General features: G+C 34.8%; 1 protein-coding gene across 3 annotated transcripts in view; it reads right to left on the bottom strand.

Moving 5' to 3' along the window:
- Positions 1 to 24,192, bottom strand: part of Tbc1d23 (TBC1 domain family member 23) — a 70,219-nt gene that overhangs the window by 13,653 nt on the left and 32,374 nt on the right. For 2 of the 3 annotated variants that reach the window (XM_003469242.5, XM_013151733.3), the window contains exons 4-13: positions 23,788 to 23,992; positions 16,798 to 16,921; positions 12,686 to 12,810; positions 12,553 to 12,599; positions 11,688 to 11,791; positions 9,578 to 9,700; positions 8,298 to 8,390; positions 5,771 to 5,941; positions 3,138 to 3,180; positions 1,312 to 1,421 (exon numbers count right to left, since the gene is read on the bottom strand). In XM_003469242.5, the coding sequence (XP_003469290.2) occupies positions 1,312 to 1,421; positions 3,138 to 3,180; positions 5,771 to 5,941; positions 8,298 to 8,390; positions 9,578 to 9,700; positions 11,688 to 11,791; positions 12,553 to 12,599; positions 12,686 to 12,810; positions 16,798 to 16,921; positions 23,788 to 23,992 (1,145 nt within the window). Of the gene's footprint in view, positions 1 to 1,311; positions 1,422 to 3,137; positions 3,181 to 5,770; positions 5,942 to 8,297; positions 8,391 to 9,577; positions 9,701 to 11,687; positions 11,792 to 12,552; positions 12,600 to 12,685; positions 12,811 to 16,783; positions 16,922 to 23,787; positions 23,993 to 24,192 lie in introns of those variants that run through there. The other variant, XM_063224830.1, reaches the window with a different exon arrangement.

Below are 24,192 nucleotides of genomic sequence, written 5' to 3'. Positions count from 1 at the left end.
TATATCTAAATTCGAAACCAAATTAAATTGCGGAAATTCTTTGCACTTTTGAATGAAACACATCTTTATAATGGTTTCTGTGATGGGCTCCATGTTTTTCAAATCTGAAAACAAAAGCTTCAACAGTCCAAAGACTGTGATTAGAAATATAAATTAAATAATATTTTTTGGAGAGCTGTTTGACAATAAAGCACAATTCTAAAGATTCTGATAAGTAATCTTTTGATCAAGTTATTCAACTTCTAGGACTAAATAGTGACAGCAGACACAAATATATCACTACAAAAATTACCTGCAGCAGTGTTTGTAATAGTAAACGACTAAAAACTATATATTCAATAACAGAATCTAGTTGAAAAAACTGTAACATGCACAATGGAGTACTTATTTAGTTTCTCATAAAAAGATGTCAAGAGATAAATGAAATTTTTAGAGAAGCCTTATCTATTGATGACGTTTTAACAATAACCTGCTTTTGTTTCTAAGGTTGAAGACAAACCTCTCTCTCTCTAGTAAGTTATAATTTTATAAATCTTATTAAATGTTCAGTGAAAGATACTATATGTGCACTTTCATGTTTAAGCCTCAACCCTCCTCATAAGGAAGATTCTATTACTATCAACTATTGCATAGGTGAAGAAACTATAGCTGAAAGATGTTGCTGGAGATGACAAAGGAGCTGGAGATGAAACTGGAAGCCAGGCAGAGCAAAGCACAAGCCCAGATTAGTAACCATGAACCTGCACTGCAGCTATTTGTTTTAAAGAATAAAAATTAGGTAGATAACTATTATTTATTAAGAAAAATATTCAGTGACATCCAATTAAACAAGAAATATTAGGAAACAATGAAGGACTTATTACCCAAATATTTCCAAAGCAGAAAAATGGATTTATCCACTATAGCAAACATCTGCAGCAATGTACATCTCAATAACTAAAAATCAAATATAACAGGACTAGCAATTGTTTCCTGTCTTCCTTTTGCTGAACCACTCTTGTGTGAATTTAAACCGAAGCCCTAATCATGTAAGTTTGAAATGGGGGAGAACTATAAACACAGCGTGTAGTATTCTCTGGGTCCAAAAGGTTCCTGGAATCAGCTCACATAACAGTTTCAGTTAGTTCAACAGTACACCCATCATTTTAATTAGTTCAACAGTGCATACTATCTGCATCAACATCACAAAATTGGACTCTTCACTATGTCTGAAATACTTTGACTCCATTTCTCTCATGGTGGGAATTTAGTAGCTAATTACTTTTCTGAGAATTGATCAAAGTCTGGGGACATATTAACCAATACACTTACATCAACAGAAGAACTGATACTGCTCCTTGAGCCGGAGGTGCTAGCAATCCAATGACCATAACCATTTTCTGGTCCATCCACATTGATGTCTGCTAGGTGCTGCTGCAGTGCTTAAGGTAAGGAAAACAACCAAACCTGAGCTATGAGCCTTTGTAGAAGATTCATTATCAGAAAAGCATAATAAACATAACACCTGAATGAAAAAGAATCCAATAACATAATAAAAGTATTTCTGTACCCTATAAAGAAATAAAGATCTCTGGACCACAGCAAAACTCTTCTCCTTTCTCTACAGCCCTTAATACAGAAGTAACTTTTTAAATTTTAACTGAACCTAAGATTAACAATAACTGTATAGACTTTCTGTTTTCCTCTTTGAAAGACTATCTTTCAAATATTAACAGATAATCTCTGCTACATTTTTATGATATTAAGGAGTAATGGAAAACCTATGGATTCTTTGTTATATCATGAGGAGATAGCAATCAATTTTTCCCATAATAAAGAAGCAATGTTTCTTAACAGTTATGGGAAGGGCTTGGAAATCAAACAATTTACTTTAAAAAAGTTTCTAAAATCTAGAATACACTATAAAATCCTTTTTGAACATTTTTGAAAATTATATGCTTAATTCTATATTATATTATGAAGATTAGTAATAAATAACATTAGGCAAAAAGGTCAACTCATTAATTAAAATAATCCCTTTTGTACACTGGTGTGAGCTGCAAAGGTAGTTAGTTATAAGGTTATGATGCATAGGTGATACTCATAATCTCTGCTAGCATCAACAAAGACCAAGAGGAAATAGATCCTAACTTACCAAATATTCTAACTTGCAGCATAAAATTACATTACCTAAGAAGTTAACTCCTTCCTGTTAGGACTCCCATATTTTACACTCAAGATTTTATTATTTTCAACGTACACTGATTTGATTGTTATACTTCAGCATATTTAGTTCCATACTTCCATATACCTTTTTTTCTAGTGCCAAGGTAAGTTCTTTTCTATCTTATACTGATTTAATACTTTATAAATTCTCAAATATTTGTCAAAATTAGCCAATTATTTTACTATCTTGGATTACCAGATATTAGTATGCAGATTTGAAAAGTCAGATTATTTCTTTTATTCCATATAGCCAATTATTCGTTTATCCTAGCTAAAATCTTCAAATACTTTAAAAGTAAAATAATAATACATTTAAAGAATACAAAAGATATACTGTGTAACGTTCCCTCCAACTCCTAGTTTACTTCTCTTGTCAAATCCTTCTCCCTAGGGGTAAATAATATAGGCAATTTCACTATTTTTAAAAAAATACTTCTGAGCCGGGTGTGGTGGCTCACACCTGTAATCCCAGCATGCGGAAGGCTGAGGCAGGAGGATTGTTGTGAGTTCGAGACCAACCTAGGCTACAAAGTGAGCTCAAGGTCAGCCTGAACCACACAGCGAGACCCTGTCTCAAAAAGACCAAAAAAAAAAAAAAAAAGAGAGAGAGAGAAAAAAAAATACTTCTGGAGAAGCTGGTGATGTAGTTCAGCAGTGAAGTGGCTGCACAGTATGTGTACAGTAAAAGTAAAAGTAAAATAAAAATTTAAAAACATTTTTTGGAAACACAAGCTAATTGAACACTAACAGTCTTTTACCAAACAGTCACTTGTTTCAATTGCCTGTGGTGTTTGCTATCTATATGTCTTTTCTAAAAACGCTGAATGACTGAATAGAAAGACTACTCAACTAATTTGGTTACTCCAAATAAGCTTTGATGCTAAACATAATTAAAGAGTAAAGGCAAAGAAATTAGTAAAGTAAAATCTTACCCATAAATCCTCCACTGGCAATACTCACATATTCTTTGTTTTTCTGCAATGAAAAATAAAATTTAAATTATTTCAAAGTATGATTTAATTAAAACTGGTAATTCTAGAAAATTGACAAATGCAATACAGTTATATATTAAATGTTTGCACTTTGTTTCCTTAACATTTTAGAGTTTGGCACAGAGAGCCATACACATCTATCACATAGACACAAACACACACACACACACACACACACACACACACACACACACACACACATTTATGTTTTGTAATGTGATCTGTTGCTTGGGCAGGAACAAAGGAACAATTTCATGACTAATAACAGGACTATCTGTATCAATGTCCCAATAGTGTAGGAGATGAAAAACATTTAAAGGATATCAAATATAATCAGAGATTTTAAAAAATATTTTGTATCTTTTATAAAAAGGTAATATAAAAAGAAATACAACTAATCATGAAAAAGCGTTGCATCTTGATGTCTAGATGGGGGCTTTTCAGAAATGACTAGATCTAGGATCTAGTCATGCTAATAGGATCAAGGATGTGATGCTGGGATTGATTCATGGTGTGAAGCTAGAATTAAAGGTGACCCACCCTGGGTGTCACGGTTACCTGCTCTAAGGGTAGGTAGCCTGGATAAGATACAAGGGACAAAAAGAGGGCTATTGCTCACTGTTTTCAACTTTATTGCCTCACTGCCTTCTGCCTGCCATGAACTGTTTCTCCTCTGCAATGCAGCTCTGCTGTGCCAATCTGCCTTGGAGCCAGTCAACTATGACCTGAACTATAAACTATAAACTGTGAGCTTGCTTTCTTCCTTTAACTTTGGGAGTTGAATATTTTGTTTCAGCAACAAGAATAGTAACTAAGACATATCCTAAGAGCCTTTCCTTCCTAAAAGGGTAATGTGACCACATCTCTAGCTCTAACTAGCTTATAGGAATGTAGCTAGCTACGTGAATGTAGTCAAAATTCCAAATGTGGGAAACTCTATATAAAATTATCAACTGGATTATTTTCAACAAATATATGCAAGGAAAAAATTAGAAATGGGAAACCCACAAAATAAAACAGATTTTTTAAGAAAAATCAATTAAAAATGCTTTGTTTTAGATCCTAAGGAAATCAGGAAAATTTAAACACTACGCTCCTTTTTTATTTTAAAAAGTATGAAATATGATTATGTTATAAAAAATTCAATTATAGCATTCAATTATACTACTTTTCAATTTCTTTTAACTTTTCATGACAAAAATTTCTAAAAAATTCTGTAAATAATCTGAATAATACTATTGACAATATCTCAATCTTTTATAATATAAGAACCCTTAAAATATAGCTTATACTAAAGCATTTTTAAAATAGGCTAATTAAATTTATAAGTAAAATAAATTTGGGCTGGGTGTGGTGGTACATGCCCATATCCCAGCACTTGACAGGCTGAGACAGGAAGATCAGTGGGTTTGAGATGAGCCTGGACTACACAAAGTTCAAGACCAGTCTGAACTTCATAGTGAGATCCTGTCTTGAAATACACACACATACATACACATACATACACATACATTTGGGGCCCTATTTTTATTATTCTGAATAAATTTCTAAATTCTTTCCTTTAAGGTTTAAAATTACCTGATAATAATCTTTCCTTCAAATATCTTATTTCTTGTGATTTTATCTGTTTGTTTTTGTAAGCTATTTTGCAGTACTGAAAATTGAACTCAGGGCCTCAGGGCATGCTAGGGAAGCACTCAAGTGAATTACTGGAATTTTCTCTCTTTTTGTTGAAAACCTTGCTGAGTTCCTAGAGAGCTCACACTGTGATCTTCCTGAGCTCCTGACATTACAAATATGTACTACCACCTGGCTTTGATTCCGTCTTTGAGAAATTTTGCCTTTACAGAAAGTTTCTCAAACCAAATTCCTAGTGAAAAATAGAGAAACGAACCCAAACAGAATGCCTTGTTTAACACCAAGTCTATAAACTCCCTGATTCCATAGTTGTGAATCATACAAACTAAAGACCTTAATGTGTAAACTACAAAAAAACCCCATTTTATAAAGAGTCATTACTGAGGGTTTGAAAGAAAGCAAAATGACCATTTGAATTATATCACTAATATAATTAGTTGTACTGAAAAATAGAAGGAAAAATGGCTAAATGTTATAAATAAACATAAATGAACATTTATTCAAATAAAAATGAAAATATTAAAATGAATTATATAACTACTATACAAAGTAACACAGCACAAATAAGCAGAAAGATCACTCTAACAGAATAATCCAGAAACAGAACCTGATGCTCGGAAATGCACTATTAAAAACATGGTATTTCAAATTGATAGCATAATTGCTTCACTGTCTAGAAATTTTCTTAAATTTCTACCTTTTTATACAAAAATAAATTCCAAATGCTTCAAAACTTAAAACAAAATACACACCAGATAACCATGTGAGAAAAATCTATACAAAAAGTCAGCTTTTCTTGGCAAGATATAAAACAAATCAGCTGAAAAGAAAAATACAGATAAATCTAACAGTGTATGTAAAAGTAAAAAGCCATGCAAATGTCTTCAACTTGAACACAACAGTCAAGCAGAATGAAATAATCTATGTCAGCGTACCTGTAAAAAGTGTGCCAGGACCATGTTCATATACATGTCTTCTTCCTCCCTGCCACTACCCATAAAACAGAGATGCTCCCCACCAGCTATGGAGCCAGATTCAATGGACTGCTTTTGTGCTTCCAGCAAGGATTTTACTGACTGTGCAAACTCAGAAGGATTCTGGAGCATCTAGACAATTTTAGAAAATGTAAAAGTTTAAGTTTGTGTTCCATATACATTTATAAAACCTGAAGTATTTTTCTAGGAAAGACAACACCGAAAGAGCCACCATGAAAACAAAGAGAAAAGGTTTCTGTAAATAAAATCCCTAAGACAAAAGAAATGTGCATAAATATACCTATATACTTTAGAATGAAACTTGAAAATCACAGGAAGGTTAAATTATACAAAAAAATATTGCTCTACTAACATTTTCTGCTTTTGTTTTGTCTCCTGGGTGTGTGTGTGTGTGTACATGTGGTACTAAGGTCTAAGCCAGGGCTTTGCGCTGAGCTACATCTCCAGTCCTCTTTTCACTTTTTATTCTAAGATAGAGTCTCCTTAAATTGCTAAATAGGCCAGGCTGGGGTTGAACTAGTGCTCCTTCTGCCTCACCCTCCTAAACAGCTGGAATTACAGCATGTGCCACCACGCTCAGCTGCTTGATTCCCTATTTAACAATTAACTAGCTACAGAGTCCTTAAATATCACGGAAAAAAGTATTCAACACAAAGGAAGGATTCATTACTAAAATAAAAAAGAGTAGTGTCTAAGTGTTCTATTTTTCAGTTTCCATTTATGGGGGAAGTATGTCTTAGAGGAGAACAGTTTGAAACAGAAGCCTGTCTCAACACTACTTTAGATATTAGAGCCACAAGGATGAAAAATTTATCTCTCACTCTCAAAGGAACAAGTAGGCAGTAACAATGAAAAAATTTTAAAAATTGTTATATTGGAACTATGTAAAAAGTACAGTGAAATTCCAACAGAAAAAATGAATGTATTATACACAAGACCAATTTGTTAGACAAAAATTTTAAAAAGGTGCTTAGTCTCAAAAATAATTACCAGTATTTTCCTCTTCTCATTCTGGTAACATTCTGGTAAAAAAGAGACAGACCAATAATGTCCCACAATGCTGATGATATGAAATAGTCATTCACATTTACAGCCGTGGAACTTATAAGATATTCTGGCCTTCTCAAAAAGTAATAAAGCAGAGCATGTTGACACACACCTGTAATCCCATACCTTGCTGAGGCAGTGGCATTGCCATGAGTTGGAGGCCAGCCTGGACTACGTGGCAAGACCCTGTTCTCAAAAAACTTAAAAAAAAAAAAAAAAAAAAAGGCAATAAAATGGTTGTTAATACAATTTATATGCTTGTATCCCTCAACCCAACAATTCTACTTTTTAAAGGATCTAGTTTAGAGAAATAGCTGCCTAAGTTCACAAAATACAAATGTAGCATTTTGTAAAAAAAAAAAAAAAAATGAAAATAAGTGAAATGTATACTAACCACACAAAAATCTGTATCTGTATCATGGATCACTATGTAGCATTAAAAATAAAAGTACTTAAATGGAAAAATCTCCAAGAAACTCTTAAAAGGCAAGTGATCAAACAAGAAATATATACATATATATTAAATGTTCGGAAGATTAAACAAATTGGCAGTGCTTGCTAATGATGCTGGAGATAGTTTCTGAAAAAAACTTTTAATTCATATATTCATGAATCAATTGAATAAATTTTTAAAATAAGCTTAAGAATCGAAGAGGAAGAGTTCACCTACACAATATAAACAGACCATGATGACCTTTCCTACCTACAATGTGCAAAACCTGAGTGAAAGCACTTCCTGTAGATTCCTATCACCACCACCTAGACCTTTATACACATCTTTTTAGCCTCAGCACCACACTGCCAGAAAAGTTAGGAAAAAACGACAGAAACAGAGGTTAGTACCCAACTTCTGTTTTCCCCACTCCTAGAGCTCTAATGCGACAAGAACTGCTTAAATGATGTCAGTCTCCAGTTTAATCATCTCTGACAAAATTTATTTACTTTACCCCTTCAACCAAAATGATCCTAGGATAGTAATTTTAAGAACTGAGCACTTACATGCAGACACTACTCTAATTTTAAACATTAGCTTGTTGTATGCTCACATATTCTTGATTACAAAAATGACTTAAGGCAAAAGCTTTTAAAATTTTTACTCAATTGTAGTAAGAAATAATATTTATAGATTACTTACTAAGTGCAAGGCACTATACTCACTGGCCTACTAGGTAGCTCACTGTAAGTTCGGAATTTACTGACATAATAATGGCAAAGTAAGTGATGGTTAGCCAGTTGTCATTTACCCTCTATGATGCCAGAAAGATGTCCTGGGCAAAAAGAAAACCCAACAGCAACATGTCGTTTGAGGCAAAGACTCATTCTTTATGCAAAGAGAAAAACATCTTGAACATGTATATTTATAAGCTAAAGGAAAAAATTAATTTTATTTCCAAAATATTCAATGAGGATTTATACTAACCAGATCTGAATCTAAGTGGAAAGCAGTTGATAAATGCCCAGCATTATACTGTTCTGCAGGACGGCAATCTACAACAAAGAACCGGACTCCTTCCTAGAGGGAAACATTGACATACTAGAATTTGCCATGAGCCTCACATTCCACAGTACAATAGTAACAACCATTGCTTAACAAACAATAGTTAACCAAAGGACAGAGAACAAGTTCATCAGAAAAATAGGTATCACATAGAATTAGGATCAAACTTGTATAGACACAAGAAAATAACCTCAAGGTCCTGAATATTTTTATTAATTTTAAATAGTTAACACATTTTTTATACATTCTTCTTGACTTGAAAGTCTGAAAATATGTAACAAGAGAATGCCAATTTGTACAATAAATCTAATTATATAATCTAACAATTTTTCAGAGTGCATCATATAAACACTATATAGTTATAAAATACAACTCTAGATATTTTTATAGCAAACCCACAAACTTATCAATGATTAAATTCATATAAAAAACAAATCTTCTTGGGGGAGAGTGGCTACAATTTGAACCAAAGAAGTTCACATGGATCACTTTAATGTGAATTACATATTTTCTTTTTAATATTAGTTCTAATAAGAAATGAATGAGGAAGGGTGTACTTTGAAAATTCTGACCAATCAGCAGAAATATAGTAAGAACTCCAACAGGGATTATTGTAAAAGGTCTATCATTCCATATCTATCCTTTTTCCCTGCTCAACTTTGAAAATACACCCAACCTTCCAAATATATATGCCCAAAGTTAACTGTGATAAAACAAATTAATTAACAGCATATGCTGAAAAAAATATCAGTGGTCAAAATGTCTTATGAAATTTTCATGGAGATCAAATAGATAACGGTATAGCTTTTTGCAATTGGTCTCAGTAGTTTTATGGCATTAAACCATGTCATTTAATTTGGGTGTAACTACACAGAATTTAAATGTTAAACGTAAATTCACCCTTTTAGTACTTTATACAATTGCACATTTGACTGTTTTGCTGAACAATGAAAAAACAGTAACACACAAGCTGGCAGCTTAAAAATTGATTTAACACCCTTTTACAAAAGTAAAATAGCCACAATGCTACAATGAATTAATTTTGTGGGACTCAATGAACAAGAAAAAACATTTTTTTCTTTTTTTTCTGGTGCTGGAGGCTGATTTGCTAAGCACGAGCTTTATTGCTGAGGTACATGCCCAACCCAATTCCTTATACTTAACAGGCAGAGTTCCCTGATGAATGATCTTCCTTTACTTACCCCTTGTAGCTGATTTGCTTGAAGGATTTCTGACACAGAGATGGCTAGACAAAGAGCCTGACTCAGATCTGCATCATCATCTTTAATTCCCAACAGAGTACTACCAAAGAGATGGTGATTATCCTATTCAAAAAGAAATTTTTTAACATTATGGAAAAAATCAAAATCAAACTTTTTCCCTAAATATATTCATATAACCATGATAAAGGGTGAAATAATTTAGTACCCTTATTGGGTCCTGTGATTCTTTTAAAACAATGAAAAAGAAAAAAAGACATTTTTCATCCAACATGCTAAACCACTGTTTCCACCATCTGATTCACCCAACTGTTGGAAACTGAAATAATTTCTTTTGTAAATTTCCTATTTTTGAGGAAAATGTTCTTGCAGGAAAATTACTTGTCTTCTGAGATACCTATACAGAACATATTGTAACCTTGACATTTCAGTGGCATGCTACCAACTAGGACCACTTCTTATAGACCACTGAGGTCACAGACAAATCTGTATGCTTTGTAAATTAAAACACTTCACCTCTTAACTATCATCTGTGCTTCTTGAGGTGCTATTTCCTAGAAGTTCGTACCACTCATGCTTTAATCTGGTACCATCCATTGAAAGCACTGAGTCTAAGGATCTTGGTCTCGAAGGGGACATGAGACCCATTTTTTGTCCGTTTACAACACAGTTTTGCACTACTAAGACTGTCCAAGACTGAATTCAGAAAAGGAGACATAGTAACTGTCAGAGAGCAGCTGAGCTGGAGACTGTTCACACTTGAGGAGCCCTGAGCAAGGAACACAAGAGGACCACCATGAGGGCATGGAGCACCCCAGGGGAACAAGTGTTTCAGCTCCCAAAACACAAGGAAAATATATGGGGCATGAGAGTCAAGCTAGTTAAGCAAAGGGTGTCATGTGACATCAACCTGCTGAATGTGTAAATAAAAACACACTGTGGTGGTTGAGCAGTTCCTTTCCTCCTACCCAAAGAGAGGGCTCCACTTGACCTCAGCTTTCTGTATATTCATTGTCTCTTTATTTCTCCATCCCCTTGTCCCCCCACTGTGAATTCTGAGAGCTGCACTGGACACAGTAAATACTATGTAACCTCCACTAGATCTATGAAATACAATTTTTGAAGTTACAAAAGCATTCATTTAGATTTGCACACTGCAGGGAAAGAGAACAAGAAGTCATCAAGAAGCAAGCCCTCCCTGCAAATGCCACTCGGGGTAAAGCCAGATGCCAGCCACTTTCAGCACTCAGGCTGGGAAACAATAAGAGCCAAGTGACCAGCTGATCTGGAGAAACACAGACTGCAATGATAGCTACTGAGGTATAATATAATTACATGCTTGCAGTGTTTAGTGTTTCACTGACTTTGTAGTTCTAAAGCTGGTGATCTGATCATTTATTCAGAGGATGGCAATACTCCGTGTAGCATCTATGGAGGATCTCCTTTTGAGGGTGGTGGCCACTATTGATTTCCTATTGTCTTGATGTCCTGTATCATATTCATTATTGAGTTGAGTTTTGTTGCTCTGTTTTGATTTTGTTGGATCTGATGGCATGGGCAACTATTTCACAGATAACAAGATATATTATGCTATCCATTTTGAATTTACTCTTATCTTGTTTTGAAGTCTTTTACTGAATTCGTTGTTTTGTTTTTATTGATTTTATTCTGTTGTTTTGTTTGATTTTTAGTATGTCTGAAGGTACCTGCAGCTATTTTGAAGATGAGAGCCAAGGTAACCATTGTTCTGAAGTTGTGTCACTTACACTGGTTTGTTCTGATTGGCTTATGTTTTATTTTGCTTGGTTTTATTCTCCTTAAAATAAAAGTTTTAAAAAAGTACTCATACCTTACAGTCAATTTTCTCAGGATTAGTAATAACTAATAATCAGAATGAAGGTTAAGATGATTTTCAGTATCTTTTTAAAACTTTCTCTACTAAGGAGAACATTCACGGTGAAAAAAATCACACAGAACATAAAAAGACAGTAAGGAAGAGTAACCTAGGAATATTCTGACTGAACTTGACACAAAGTATACAACAATGTACGAAATGTGAAATGCAGATGAGCTTTCACTTCTTGTCTTTTACCTTCCTAAAAGAAGCTGGTGTTTTACTGCAATAATACTGAGCCAGAGTAAAAAGGTCTTCTATATCTTCAAGATTTAAACTGGATGGGGTATTTTCCAAAAACTCTGAAATACAATTGCAGATACAATAATGTTTAACAAACTGTGAAAAATTTATACTATTTATGTTCAAAACTGAAAATACATTCAGCATAATAAATATTACACCAATGGAATCTCAAGGGTGATGCTTTTAAAAAGCTGCTTGTAGAGAAAAGCTGATACTGTCAATGCAATTTTCCTGTTAATAATGCATGATCAGATAATAAAATCAAGTTCAACAGCTTTAATCAGAATTCATTAAATAGAATTTATTCTATTTAATGCCCTAGAAATAAAAAAAGAATAATAGTTTCTGAGGAACTTATCTTACATTTAAAAAGTCACAATAATATAAGAAAACAATATTATACAAGTAATACAAAGTGTAAGGTAAGATAGAGAGAACATAATGATCTGTATCGAGGAACTAGTGAGAAGATTCCAAAAGAGAGAACCAAAGCTTCCAAATGGAGATGGTCAACTGAGTACAAAAAGGAACACTGAGGGTGGTGAAGGAGGAAGGAAGATCCACTTGAGTGTTAAAATCAGAGAAACAGTACAGACAAGAATAAAAAAGTGAAAATACATGAAGGAAAGAATGAGGATGGCAAAATGAGAGAAAACAATCTTTAAGGTGTCTGTACCTAGAGTGTTTGAAGAATACAGGAGTTAAATGGAACCTCAGAGCAACTGCAGCCTAATCTCCTAAATTTATGGATGAGAATATGGAGTTCTGGAAGTATTAACTGACCTGAAATCTTTTCTCCACCTTAGATAATACTTACGGATAATTTCTTCTTTGCTGTCTGACTCTTGTGCCAAAATAACTTCTCTGTAAAAGGGAATTAAATTGAATGAGTTAAATATTAACAGACCACCCTGAGAGAAGAAAAAAAATCTAATCAACTTAATACTTACTTTGCATTAACAAGGATAATTAACATTAAGAAATAAATAAAAAATGGATCTGCTTGTTGGAGATATCCATCCCATATTGCCTGAGTGACTTCCATGGAACAGTAACAAGCAAAAAGGCTTCCAAGCTGCAATTAGGAAATGAAATGAAAAGCATGAACCACTAGAACTGGTTTGTAATACTTTTTAAAAGCATTAAACAAATGAAAAATACTACAACAAATTATACGCACTGATGCTTAATGTAACTTAAACTTTAGTATATGGAATCCAGAGGCAAAACATATGTCATAAAAGTGACACAAAGTCACTTACTAGCTGTATGACTTAGGCCAAGTTACTACCTTCCTAAGGTTCCATTTCTACCACTATTGTTTTGGAAAGAGATAATTAATCAAGAATATCTAAAGTAATTAACATATCTCTGTTGTAGTATAATAACTAGTAAATTACCTACAGAGTTTTATAAGAGCAATTAGCATAGTTACTATTAATTACAGCATAGTATTTAACTTACAAAGCAATTATGAGGATCAAATATAGAAACGTAAGAGCACCCAATGGAATTTTAATGCCAAATGTAAACTTGTTCCAAAGCTTAGTTGTAAATCATTTGACACAGATGAACAAAATTCACAGTTCAACAGATTGTAGACCTCTAGACTTATATGAGGTCTACAATAAGAGCTGTTAATTTACAATTTTTTCTATACCCCAACTGTGTTATTTATTTTTATTGTGATTAGGATGTTTTTTTTTGAGACAGGGTCTCGCTATGCAGTTCAGGCTGGCTTTGAACTCACAGGCTGGCTTCAAACTTACAGCAGTGCTGGACTCCCAGACCTGCACAACTATGCCCAACTTGTTTTTGTTTTTTTGAGACAGGGTTTTGCTGTATTGTTCAGGCTGGTCTTCAACTTGCTGTGATCCTCCTTCCTCAGCCTCCCAAGTGTTAGAACTATAGGAATGCATCACTATACAGTTATTCAACTGTGTCGTTTTTTTGATACCAAAGATCGAACTCATGACCTCACACTTGCCAGGCAAGTGCATATGCTGATGAACTAACCCCTCAGCCTACAACTGTGTTTTTAAACCGTATGAATTCAGTCATATTTGTAAGTTGCTGAATTTTTATAAGATCAGAAAACAATTCCACCTAAAGGATTATATTTAAGACATTTTTAATACAAGGGAGCTAATAAGAAACAGACATTCGATATATACTTCATGTCAGATACTAAACTGTCATATTTATTAACTTTCCCGAACTTACTGGGAGTGAGTATTGGTGTTGGGAGTAGGAATACCACAGCCCATGTAGCTGCTGTTTTACTCAATCAGGGCTTTTTAAATTGAAAATACTATTTAAGTTTTTTGTTGTTTAAAAAATTACTATCAGAAATTCAGATTAGAAGATGTAAATTCAAATTGAATAGTAATATACAGCAACCCTTAATCTAGCTCAACTAAAACTACTACTCTATTGCTCACAGTTGTGTTAAGGTTTATAAGTGTTTTATTTCATCTTATGATTAAAAAAAAAGGAAATATAACTATTTCATCCAATGAAGGAAGAATAAACTACCTACCACTTCAAGTAAAGAGTAACCAGTTATTTTAGTACTTAGATTAAACTCCTGAAATAACAGACTATAATTCAGAGTTCTGGCAACAGAAATGTATTCAGACCAAGCATAGGGGTGCACACCTGCAATCCCACCTACTAAGAAGGTAGAAGAAATACCATCAGAAGTTCAAGGCCAGCCTGGGAAACTCATGAGACCCTGGTCCCAAATAAAATTTAAAAGTGATAGGGATGTAGCTCCGTGGTAGAACACTTGCCTAGCATTCACAAAGCCCTGTGTTCAGTTCCCAGTATGCTGAATAATTTCTACCTTAACATAAATAAGTAGATTTAATGGCAACATATGAATCATAGAAATCAAAATTTTATAGGTATTTTATTATTTTTAGCCCAAACTGAAAAGCCTGTGGGCATGAGAAAACTAGGAACAGACTACTTAAGGTTTAGGATTTATTGAGTCCAATTACAATTCTCAAATTACCATGAACAGATGCTAACTCACCCCATCATTCTTTTAGATATTATTATTATTCCCAATTTACAAGTGATGAATTTCAACCTTATAAACTCTGTGTGTTGTATCAAACACTTATAAAGTGACAGAAACAGGATTTTTCCTAAAGAGAAGTTAGGCAAGATATACACAAAGTATATGTTCAAATTGGGCGTGATGGTGCATGCCTGCTATCCCAGCATTCTGGGAAGCTGACACTGGAGCCCAAAGCAACTCAGCAACTTAACAAGACCTGTCTCAAAATAAAAAATAAAAGGATGGGTGGCACCGAGGCTGTAACTCAGTGTGAAGCCCTAGGTTCAATCCTGATTATCTAAAACAAAATAAATGTTTAGTTTCTTAATGGTCTTCTAGCATCCAATCATTGTTTTGTTTTTGTTGTTGTTTTTTTGAGACAGTTTCACTTTGCAGTCCAAAATGGCCTTGAACTCACTATATATCTTAGGTTGCCCCAAAATTCCCAGAAACTTGTACTTCAGCCTCCCAACTGTTGGTATTACAGGAGTATGCCACAATGTGCAGCTCTAATCATTGTTTTAAAAACATCTTCAAATTACCTTAGAAGAGCAGCTCTCAAAGAGTAATCTGACAATCCTAAAAATTTTGAAAGCTCTACTGGGAGTCTGTGAGGTTAAGACTATTTTCATAATAATACTTGGATTTTTACTTGCTCATTTCACATTCATTCTTCCACAAATAAACAGAATTCTCTGAAGGGTACATGATAACCCAGATTGAATAAAGAAGCAGTTATGTGAATCTATCTGTCTCTGATTAATAAGACTTAGAAAAAGCAGAGCTTTTCATTTTAAAAAAGGCCAATTATGTTACCTGTAATGGCTTTTGCATGGCTTTTGAATGAATAAATGAGTATTTAAAATTCTTTAGTTTTATTTTCTAATAAACATAATCCATGCAACTCATAAATAAATTTTAAGTGTAAGGGGTTCTAAAACTAAAAGATAACTCAGAATAAGACATTCCATCAAAAATACACATATAGAAGAACGCAGCGCTGAGTTGTACATTATTTGCCTTTATATCAGCCATTTAATAACCTTAAGTAAACTTTGCATGATCATTTACCAATTCTTACATGCATCATCAACAGTTTGAAGGGGCTGGGGATTTAGCTCAGTGGCATAACCACCTGCCTTGCAAGCAGGCAGTCATGAGTTCAATCCCCGGTACCGATAAAAAGGAAAAAGACAAAAAAAAAAAAAAAAAAAGTTTGAGCATGTAAAAGTTTTAAATTGAATTGATATATATTTACATATTTTATACTCATATATTTGCAGAAATACATTAAGTGCTACTATAGTGAATACTGCATTTATATACATAAATACACAATACATATTAAGCATAAATTTCTACGTGTAATACAAAAACTTGATTTTTTTTTTGTCTTTTTCGTTTTTATCGGTACCGGGGATCGAACTCACTACTGCCTGCTTGTAAGGCAGGTGCTTATGCCACTGAGCTAAATCCCCAGCCCCCAAAAACTTAATTTTTATATAAAAGAGTCTGAGCTAACGTAAGTGAAGAGCAAAAAAAAAAATTTTTTTTAAAACAAGTAACTGTATTCCTCTAGTTTAAATATCAATAGTTTATGATTTATTTACTCACTCACTTTGTTTCCTTGTTTGAGATGGGGGGTTTTGCTATGTAGTTCATTCTGACTTTCACTTCGCACTGATCCTTCTGCCATAGTCTCCTGATTGGGATTAAAGGTGTGCGCCAGCATGCTGGGCCTGGTCTGTAACTCAGAACTCTATTTTCCTTTAAAACACACTACCTAGCCAGGCAGTGCCACCTGCCTGTAATCCCAGCACAAAGGAGGCTGAGACAACAGGATCGCTATCAGTTTAAGGCCAGCCTGGGCTCTGAAGTGGTTTGAAGGTCAGCCTGAACTGCATAGCAAGTTCCTGTCTAAACCAAACAAAAACAATACCTAACTACAGTTTTATATGAACTATTTTCCATTAAGTGTTCCTACTTTCACTTTATTACCCAGTTGAGTGCATAGGCGTCTGGAGTAATTTTCTTTGTATCAAGAAAAGAACAAAGCTCAGGCTCATGGTACTGGATGAGTAATCGGAAGAGATGAAATGGTCTCCCCTTCAGGGAACAATCCCTAGAAGAGAAACAAAGTTGTTTTTATATTAATAGGCCAGAAATTGTCACATCAGTAATCAATCCTTCTGCAACGACCTCTTATACTTTCTGCAATCCTCCTCTTCTCACCTGCAGATCACCTGACCACGACATATTTGAGGCAAGTCTATTTGACAAAACCAAGCAAAGTTCTATTGCTAACACTTTCTACTACAAGACTTGACAAAAGTTGACAGCAGGTTTATAACCACTTTAAGGAGATTCTCACAAGATGAACCCAGGCAGCACTCGAGGGAAACACAGGAATCATTGAAAATACTGCATAAATTATTGTGATAATGTTGGGGTCCCAAAACATTTAGAAAGTCCTGAAGAAGTCAAACTTACTCTTCCCTTGTCAAGTGCAAAAGTATTTTTTATTAAACTCCTAAAGAAGGCACCACATAGTCTTTATACTCAACTAGGAATGTCCCTTAGCAAAGTACAAGACTGAAATGAGCACAGATAAACATTTCACAACAGTAAGCTCTACCTCAGAAACCACTGAAGTGGCCTGGGTAGTATGTGCTCAGACTGAATTCCAAATACTAATCCTAGTAAATCACTGGACTTCAAAAGTAAAGACCCTCTCCAAAAATGGGCATCTGAGATGAACACATAGTTCTCAGATGAAGATATACAAATGGCAAAGAAATACATAAAGAAATGTTCACCATCACTGGTCATTCAAGAAATGCAAATTAAAACAGCATTGAGATTTCATCTCACTCCAGAAACAATAGCTGCCATCAAGAAATCAACTGATAACAAATGTTGGCGAGGCTGGGGGGGGGGGGCCTGCTCCATTGTTGGAGGGAGTATAGATTGGTGCAGCCACTATGGAAATCAGTATGGAGATTTCTTAGAAGTCTAGGATTGGAAGTTTCATTCAACCCAGCTATTCCCCTCCAGGGTATTTTTCCCAGAAAAACTAAAAAGGTCATGTCACAGTGATATATGTGCATCCATGTTCATAGCAGCACAATTTGTGGTAGCTAAATCTTGGAAACAACTAAAATGCTCATCAACCACAGAGTGAATGAAAAAGATGTGTTACTTTTATACAATGGAATATTACTCAGCTATAAAAAGGATGATCTTGAGGCCTTAGGCAAATGGAGACAACTTGAGACTAGCTTCATTAGTGAAATAAGTAAGAATCATATTAAATATCACATTGTGTCTCTAGTGTAAAAAGCAATAAGAACTGTAGGAGTAACATAACCCTAAATGTGTAATTGCTATTGTAAAAAAGAGAAGAAAAGAAAGTGCTCTAAAAGATTTAACTGCATATATGTTTAAGTGTGTAGGATTGATAACCATATCACTAAGTTTTTGTTGGATCATTAAACAGAACTGTTTGCAGTCTCACTGTTTGAATGTCCACTTTGTATGATTTACTTTTGTAACTTGAACAACTATTTCTAAGAGGACAATATGTAATTTATCTTATTGTTTTGTTTTTTTTTGAAATTCTGTATTGTTTCTACCCTTTTTGCTGTTCTGCTTTTTTTCTCTTTAATTTTTTAAAAAAGTTACGAGTAAAAGGGCCAGGTATGGTGGGGCATGCCTGTAATCCCAGCACTTAGAAGGCTGAGGCAGGATATGGAGTTTAAGGCCAGCCTGGGCTACATAGTGAGTTCATGGCTAGCCTGAACTACATAGAGAAACACTGTCTCAAAAAGCACCCCCTCTCAAAAAAAAAAAATAAAAAATGGGAAAGTTAATTGTTTTAAAGTAAAAAGCTAGGCATGATGGTTCATGCCTATAATCCCATCACTTATGAGGCTGAGGCAAGAAGATTCCTGTGAGTTTAAGGCCAGCCTGGGCTATGAAAGTGAGTTCAAAGGCAGCCTGCACTACACAGTGAGATCCTGCCTCAAAAAAAAAAAAAATAAAAATAAAAAAAAATCAAAGGCACCACATATATATTACCATTCTTACTCCCACAATGCCTTTATTTTTTCAAGCAAACACTACATTCTATTGCAAGATATTTCAAAAGTAAAAATAAATGCAAAAGGCCTAGAGATGCAGTCTCTACTACAGATTCCCTGCAGTTTCTAGCTATTATTTCAGGACACTTACCAAGTATATTCAGCTACAGGCTCCTCTTTACAAGGCTGGTAGCTACTCACAACCCTAATCTGGACTGTCTCCCCACACTCTTTTCTTTCCTGTGTGCTGGGGTGGGGGACAGTGGCCTGGTGAGTGATGGAGATCATGCCCAGGGCTTCACGTGTGTAAGAAAAATACTCTCACTGAGCTAAAAACTCAGGTCTTATCATCCTGTTGTGCATGGTACCATCCTGACCTCAGAAATCCAAGTATCTAAGCCCAAAGGAGACAATCCGTTGGAGCAGATTCAGACCGGTTTACATCCTAGGTTCACCCCTCAAGAAACACAGTTGCTTCTTCATTCCTACATGCAGTCACCGACTTTGCACTCAGAAATCTTGTCTTCTATAAGAAGCACTCTTAGAAAATTTTCTTGTGCCTAGAAGATTTACTAGACATTATTATTTTCCTATTAACTCATTTTACTATTTATGTTTTTAATACCTCAACTTATCTGAGTTACTTCATGGAAAAGGAATCTCTTGTCTAAGAATAGTGGTGCATGCCTATATGCCTAGCACCGTGGGAGGCTGAGCAGGAGGACCACATGTAAGCCCAAGTACACCCGGGCAGCTTACTAACTTAGAAAAACTCCATCTCAAGGTAAAAAATAAAAAGGGCTAAGAATATAGCTCAAAGAAAAGGTTCAGTTCAATCTTCAAAACTTAGGGAAAAAGGATGTGAGGGCGATCTGGCTGCGACATCTGTCACCCCATTGATCGCCAGGGTTGATTCGGCTGATCTGGCTGGCTAGGCGGGTGTCCCCTTCCTCCCTCAACGATCCATGTGCGTCCCTCCCGAAGCTGCGCGCTCGGTCGAAGAGGACGACCACCCCCGATAGAGGAGGACCGTTCCTCGGTCAAGGGTATACGAGTAGCTGCGCTCCCCTGCTAGAACCTCCAAACAAGCTCTCAAAACTTAGGGAAAAAAAAGAATCTCTCAAAAGATAAGAGACTTCTTCTGATAGTATGCTCTTACTGAAGAGTAGAGATGGCTACTCTTTTAACTACTATAGCTAAAAACAAAAAGCACTACACACATAGTTATCTCTGGACAGTTGGCTGGTTAAAGTATGATATTGCTGGACTAAATCTTCACTTAGACTAGTAGCTTTCATTAACTCCTCAGGCAATAATTATAAACTTTACTCCATTTATCTTTGTTCTGAAATGCATTCTACTAGTCACAGGCAAGAATGTTTACAGTTTAAAGCACAGGTCATCAAAATACATGTCAGAATTCATTGATATGCCAAATACCATAATATCTTTTTACAAAGTTATTTCATTTTATCGTCAAAAAACCGCTATGCAATATATATTCAATTTATATATGTGCTACCAAAGTAAGCACAATATATATTCATTTTATAAAAAAGAAAACTGAGGCTTATTTGAAGTCAAATAATTCACCAAAGGCCACAAAGCTTAGAAGTGATGGAGTCAAGACTTAAACATAGAAACTGGGCATTGAATCATTATGCCACACTGTTCTGTTTCATGCTTATAATTTGATATTTCAGCAAGTGATACTTTGACAAGGGTACAGTTTCTTAAAAAGTCAACTGTAAAGAAAATGAAACAAGGTAAAAAGCTTCATGTACAAAAGTTAATTTAATGACTGCCACAGTTTTAACATTAAAACACTGATAAAGAATTCTTAACCTAGCATGTTTTGAAACTGCAGATGGTGTGAAGTTTTACAGAAAAGACACCAGGTTGACAATTCAGGTACCCAGAGATAGAAATGGATTCATACATGGCAAGATTACTGCCTTCCTAGATTGAATACTTTCCCTACCATAAAAATGCAAGACAACAGAATGCTAAGACAAAACACAAAAACAAAAATAAGGGCATAAACTATAAGAATAATGGCCTATATCTTGGTCTCATCTTCAGAAAAAGTGTCAGTACCTATTATTTAGCAGTTGCATATTACAAAGTTACTGTGAAACATAAGGCTCTGTGTTTAATAACATTCTACCCATCTTATATCTGAATCTGCAGTAGAAAGACATGTTACAACAGAGTTCTTCTAAAAGCAATCTGTGGAACTCCGTGTTCTTTCTGCAGACTTTAATGCTCACAATGGCTGGAGTGTTATATGTGAAACTCAGGGGGAAAGGAACTGAAAGAACATGGCAAGATACATTCAGCTCAATGTAAAAGCATCTCTCTACTCCTAAGTACCACTGTTGTCTAAAGAGAAAGCTGGATGAAGTCCATGAGAAATACTAAAATGCAAGCAGTCAAGACCTAGAATATCAGAATTCCTAAATAAGAATCCAAAGGTTGGCCCTATCTTTTGGCATCTTCAGGTTCGATTTCCTTCTATACAGCAGTTTGGCTTCAAGGCAACATGAGGGTCTCTACCCTTATACACATATAATCATGGAGTTTGCTTTTAAAATATACCTATGTGTAGACTATACCCAGTCCACTTATATTGAAAATGATAGGCATCTGTAGCTAAATAGATTTTTAAAAATTTCTCAATACATGTTTTTCATTCAATAAATTTATTCTTTGGCTTGACAGTTCCCCAAAGAAAATACAGAAATTATCAATAAACACATGAAAAAAAACACTCCACATCAGTAGCCAAGAGAGAAATGTAAGTAGCTCAGTGGTTGCTTTATAATGCATAAAGCCTTGGGCTCAATCTCTAGCACCATGGAAAAAATTAAAATAAAACCAAAACAGTGAGATACCACTTCACGCTAGGATGGTGCTATGGCTTGCAACTAGATACTTCGTCCAAAGCCTCATGCAGTCATAGGTGGGGCTTTTCAGAGGCGGCTGGTCTATAGCGTGTAATGATTGACTCATGGTGCAATGCCAGGATTAAGGGCAGGTAGCCTGGGTACTATATAAGGCACAGAAAAAGGTTTGCTGCTAGTTACCTGTAGCAGGTCACTTGCGTGCTCTGCTATCTTCTGCGTTATTATGAATGTTTCTCTTTTGCGATGCCCCTCTGCCCTCTCACCCTGCACTGGAGTCAGCCAATTATGCACTGAAACCTCTAAAAACTGTGAGCTAAACAAAGCTTTTCTTCTTTAACTTTGGGTGTCAAGTATTTTAGCAACAAGAAAAAGTAACTAAGATAGATGGCTATAATTAAAAAAATAAATGTTGACAGGCATGCAGAAACTGGGATTTCCATTCACTGTTGAGGGGGAAATGATGCAGCTGCTATGGAAAACTGGTAATTCTTCAAAAATTAAACAGACTTATCATATGATACAGCAATTCCATTCCTGGGTACATATGGCAGTGAAACAAGTATTCATAGTGGCATATTCATACACCCCAAAACGGAAAACAATGCAAACGTCTATCAATTGATGAATGAGTAAGTAATATGTTATGTGCATATAATGAAATATTATTTGGCAAAAAAAAGAAAATAAATGAAAGAATGATATGTGCAATACAGCTGAACCCAGAAAACTATGCTAAGGGAAAGAAGGCAGAAAAGACACATAATTGTGTGATTCCCTCTATATGAAATGCCAACAACAAATCCACAGAAACAAAAGGTTGATTAAGGGTTGCCTTGGGCTAAGTACGGGGTGAAATGGAGAGCTGACTACTAAATGGGAAGCGTTTTTTTTCCTGTGTTCAAAGTGTTTTAAAAGTGTGATTATGTCTGCACAACTCTGTATCAAAAATTAGTGAACTGTACATATTAAAAAGGTAAATCTGTAAATAATATTTGATAAAAGTATTATTAAAAGAAGGAAACATTCTTTCACTGATTCTAGCAAGTAACCAAGGTGGAGAACCACATCAGTAAAGAACACAATGTCTATTCAAACTTAGGTTCAAATTTTGACTCAGTCGCACACCAGAAGTGTAAATGTGAAAAAGCAATTTAATCTCTCTCACTTTACTTTAATTTCTGCAGTTGTAAATCAACCTTGTATTAGTTGCTGTTTAAATTAGGAAAAAGAAAATACATAACACTCCCAACGTGCTATTGTGTAGGAAGTAAAAAATGATAGTCAGTCAACTTTCTAGGTCCAGCAGTTCTCCACCTTAACAGTGCAAGAGAATTAACTGGAAAGTTCTAAACAAACACTGATGCCAAAGTCCCAACACCGAGATTTTAATGTAATTAATTAGATTTGCAAATAGGCAGTAAGATTTTTAAAAGCCTCCATGATTCTAATATGCACCCAAGTTGTACAGTCAAGTCACTGGTCTAATAGTGTCTAAAGTTTCTTTTCATTCTAAAACTTGACTATCTGATCCATAGCACTAGAAACTGAAACAATTTTCTATGGCTTCATCAGTGAGTGGCCTACCACAACTCCCACCTCAACCACCTACACATCTGCCTGGTCTCAACGTAAGTATCACTTGCCCAGGAAATTATTCCTGATCATACTAAGGCAGTACTCCAAAACCTTAGTTTTCAGTAGACAATATAACAGATATTGCACTTAACAACAACAAACTATATAAGGACACTAAAACAGAGACAACACCTAACTAACTTGAAGAGTTATGCTCCATAAACTCCAGAAGTAAAAATTTTTAACTGAAGAATCTTCTGTTTAAAAATCACAAAAATGAAGTAAAAAAACTACTTGTACAGAACTAATAACCTTAAAAATTATTTGAACTTTTTACTTTATCATCCAGTAATTCTAACAACGTAAGCCCAAAGCAAACTAGATCTGTATTTAAAACTTTTTAAAACTATAACTAAATCATATTTTACCTGGGAATGTACTTATTCATGATAGCATAAAAGCAATTGTATAAATCGCTTCGTGGCAGTTGAAGGTGCACCAGCGGTTTCAGTAGATGAATCCAGCTAAGTAATGCACTGTATTTAATGTTACGTGATTTACAATAGAAGGTAATTACAGATTCAATATCCAGAAGTAACTCTGCTGCCTTCTCTTCTGGTACTGAAAGCTGGCCTAGAAAATAAACATCAAAATAAAGTCACCAAAAAATGTTAAAGGCCCAGTAATTATGTGAGCATTTAGAACCTGACAAAGGCAAAAGTAAAATTACCTGAGGGCATTTTTCCTCCTACTTATTGAGTAACTATTGTTTCACATGTCTAAAACCCAAGAAAAAAACCAGAACTCTTTAACATTTTTCTTTTTCCCTTAAA

The sequence above is a fragment of the Cavia porcellus genome, unplaced genomic scaffold, assembly GCF_034190915.1.
Source record: "Cavia porcellus strain 051 isolate PalLab524CR breed Dunkin Hartley unplaced genomic scaffold, mCavPor4.1 scaffold_15, whole genome shotgun sequence".
In the NCBI taxonomy this organism is placed as follows: Eukaryota; Metazoa; Chordata; class Mammalia; order Rodentia; family Caviidae; genus Cavia; species Cavia porcellus.
This window is presented reverse-complemented; position numbering and strand designations above follow the sequence as displayed.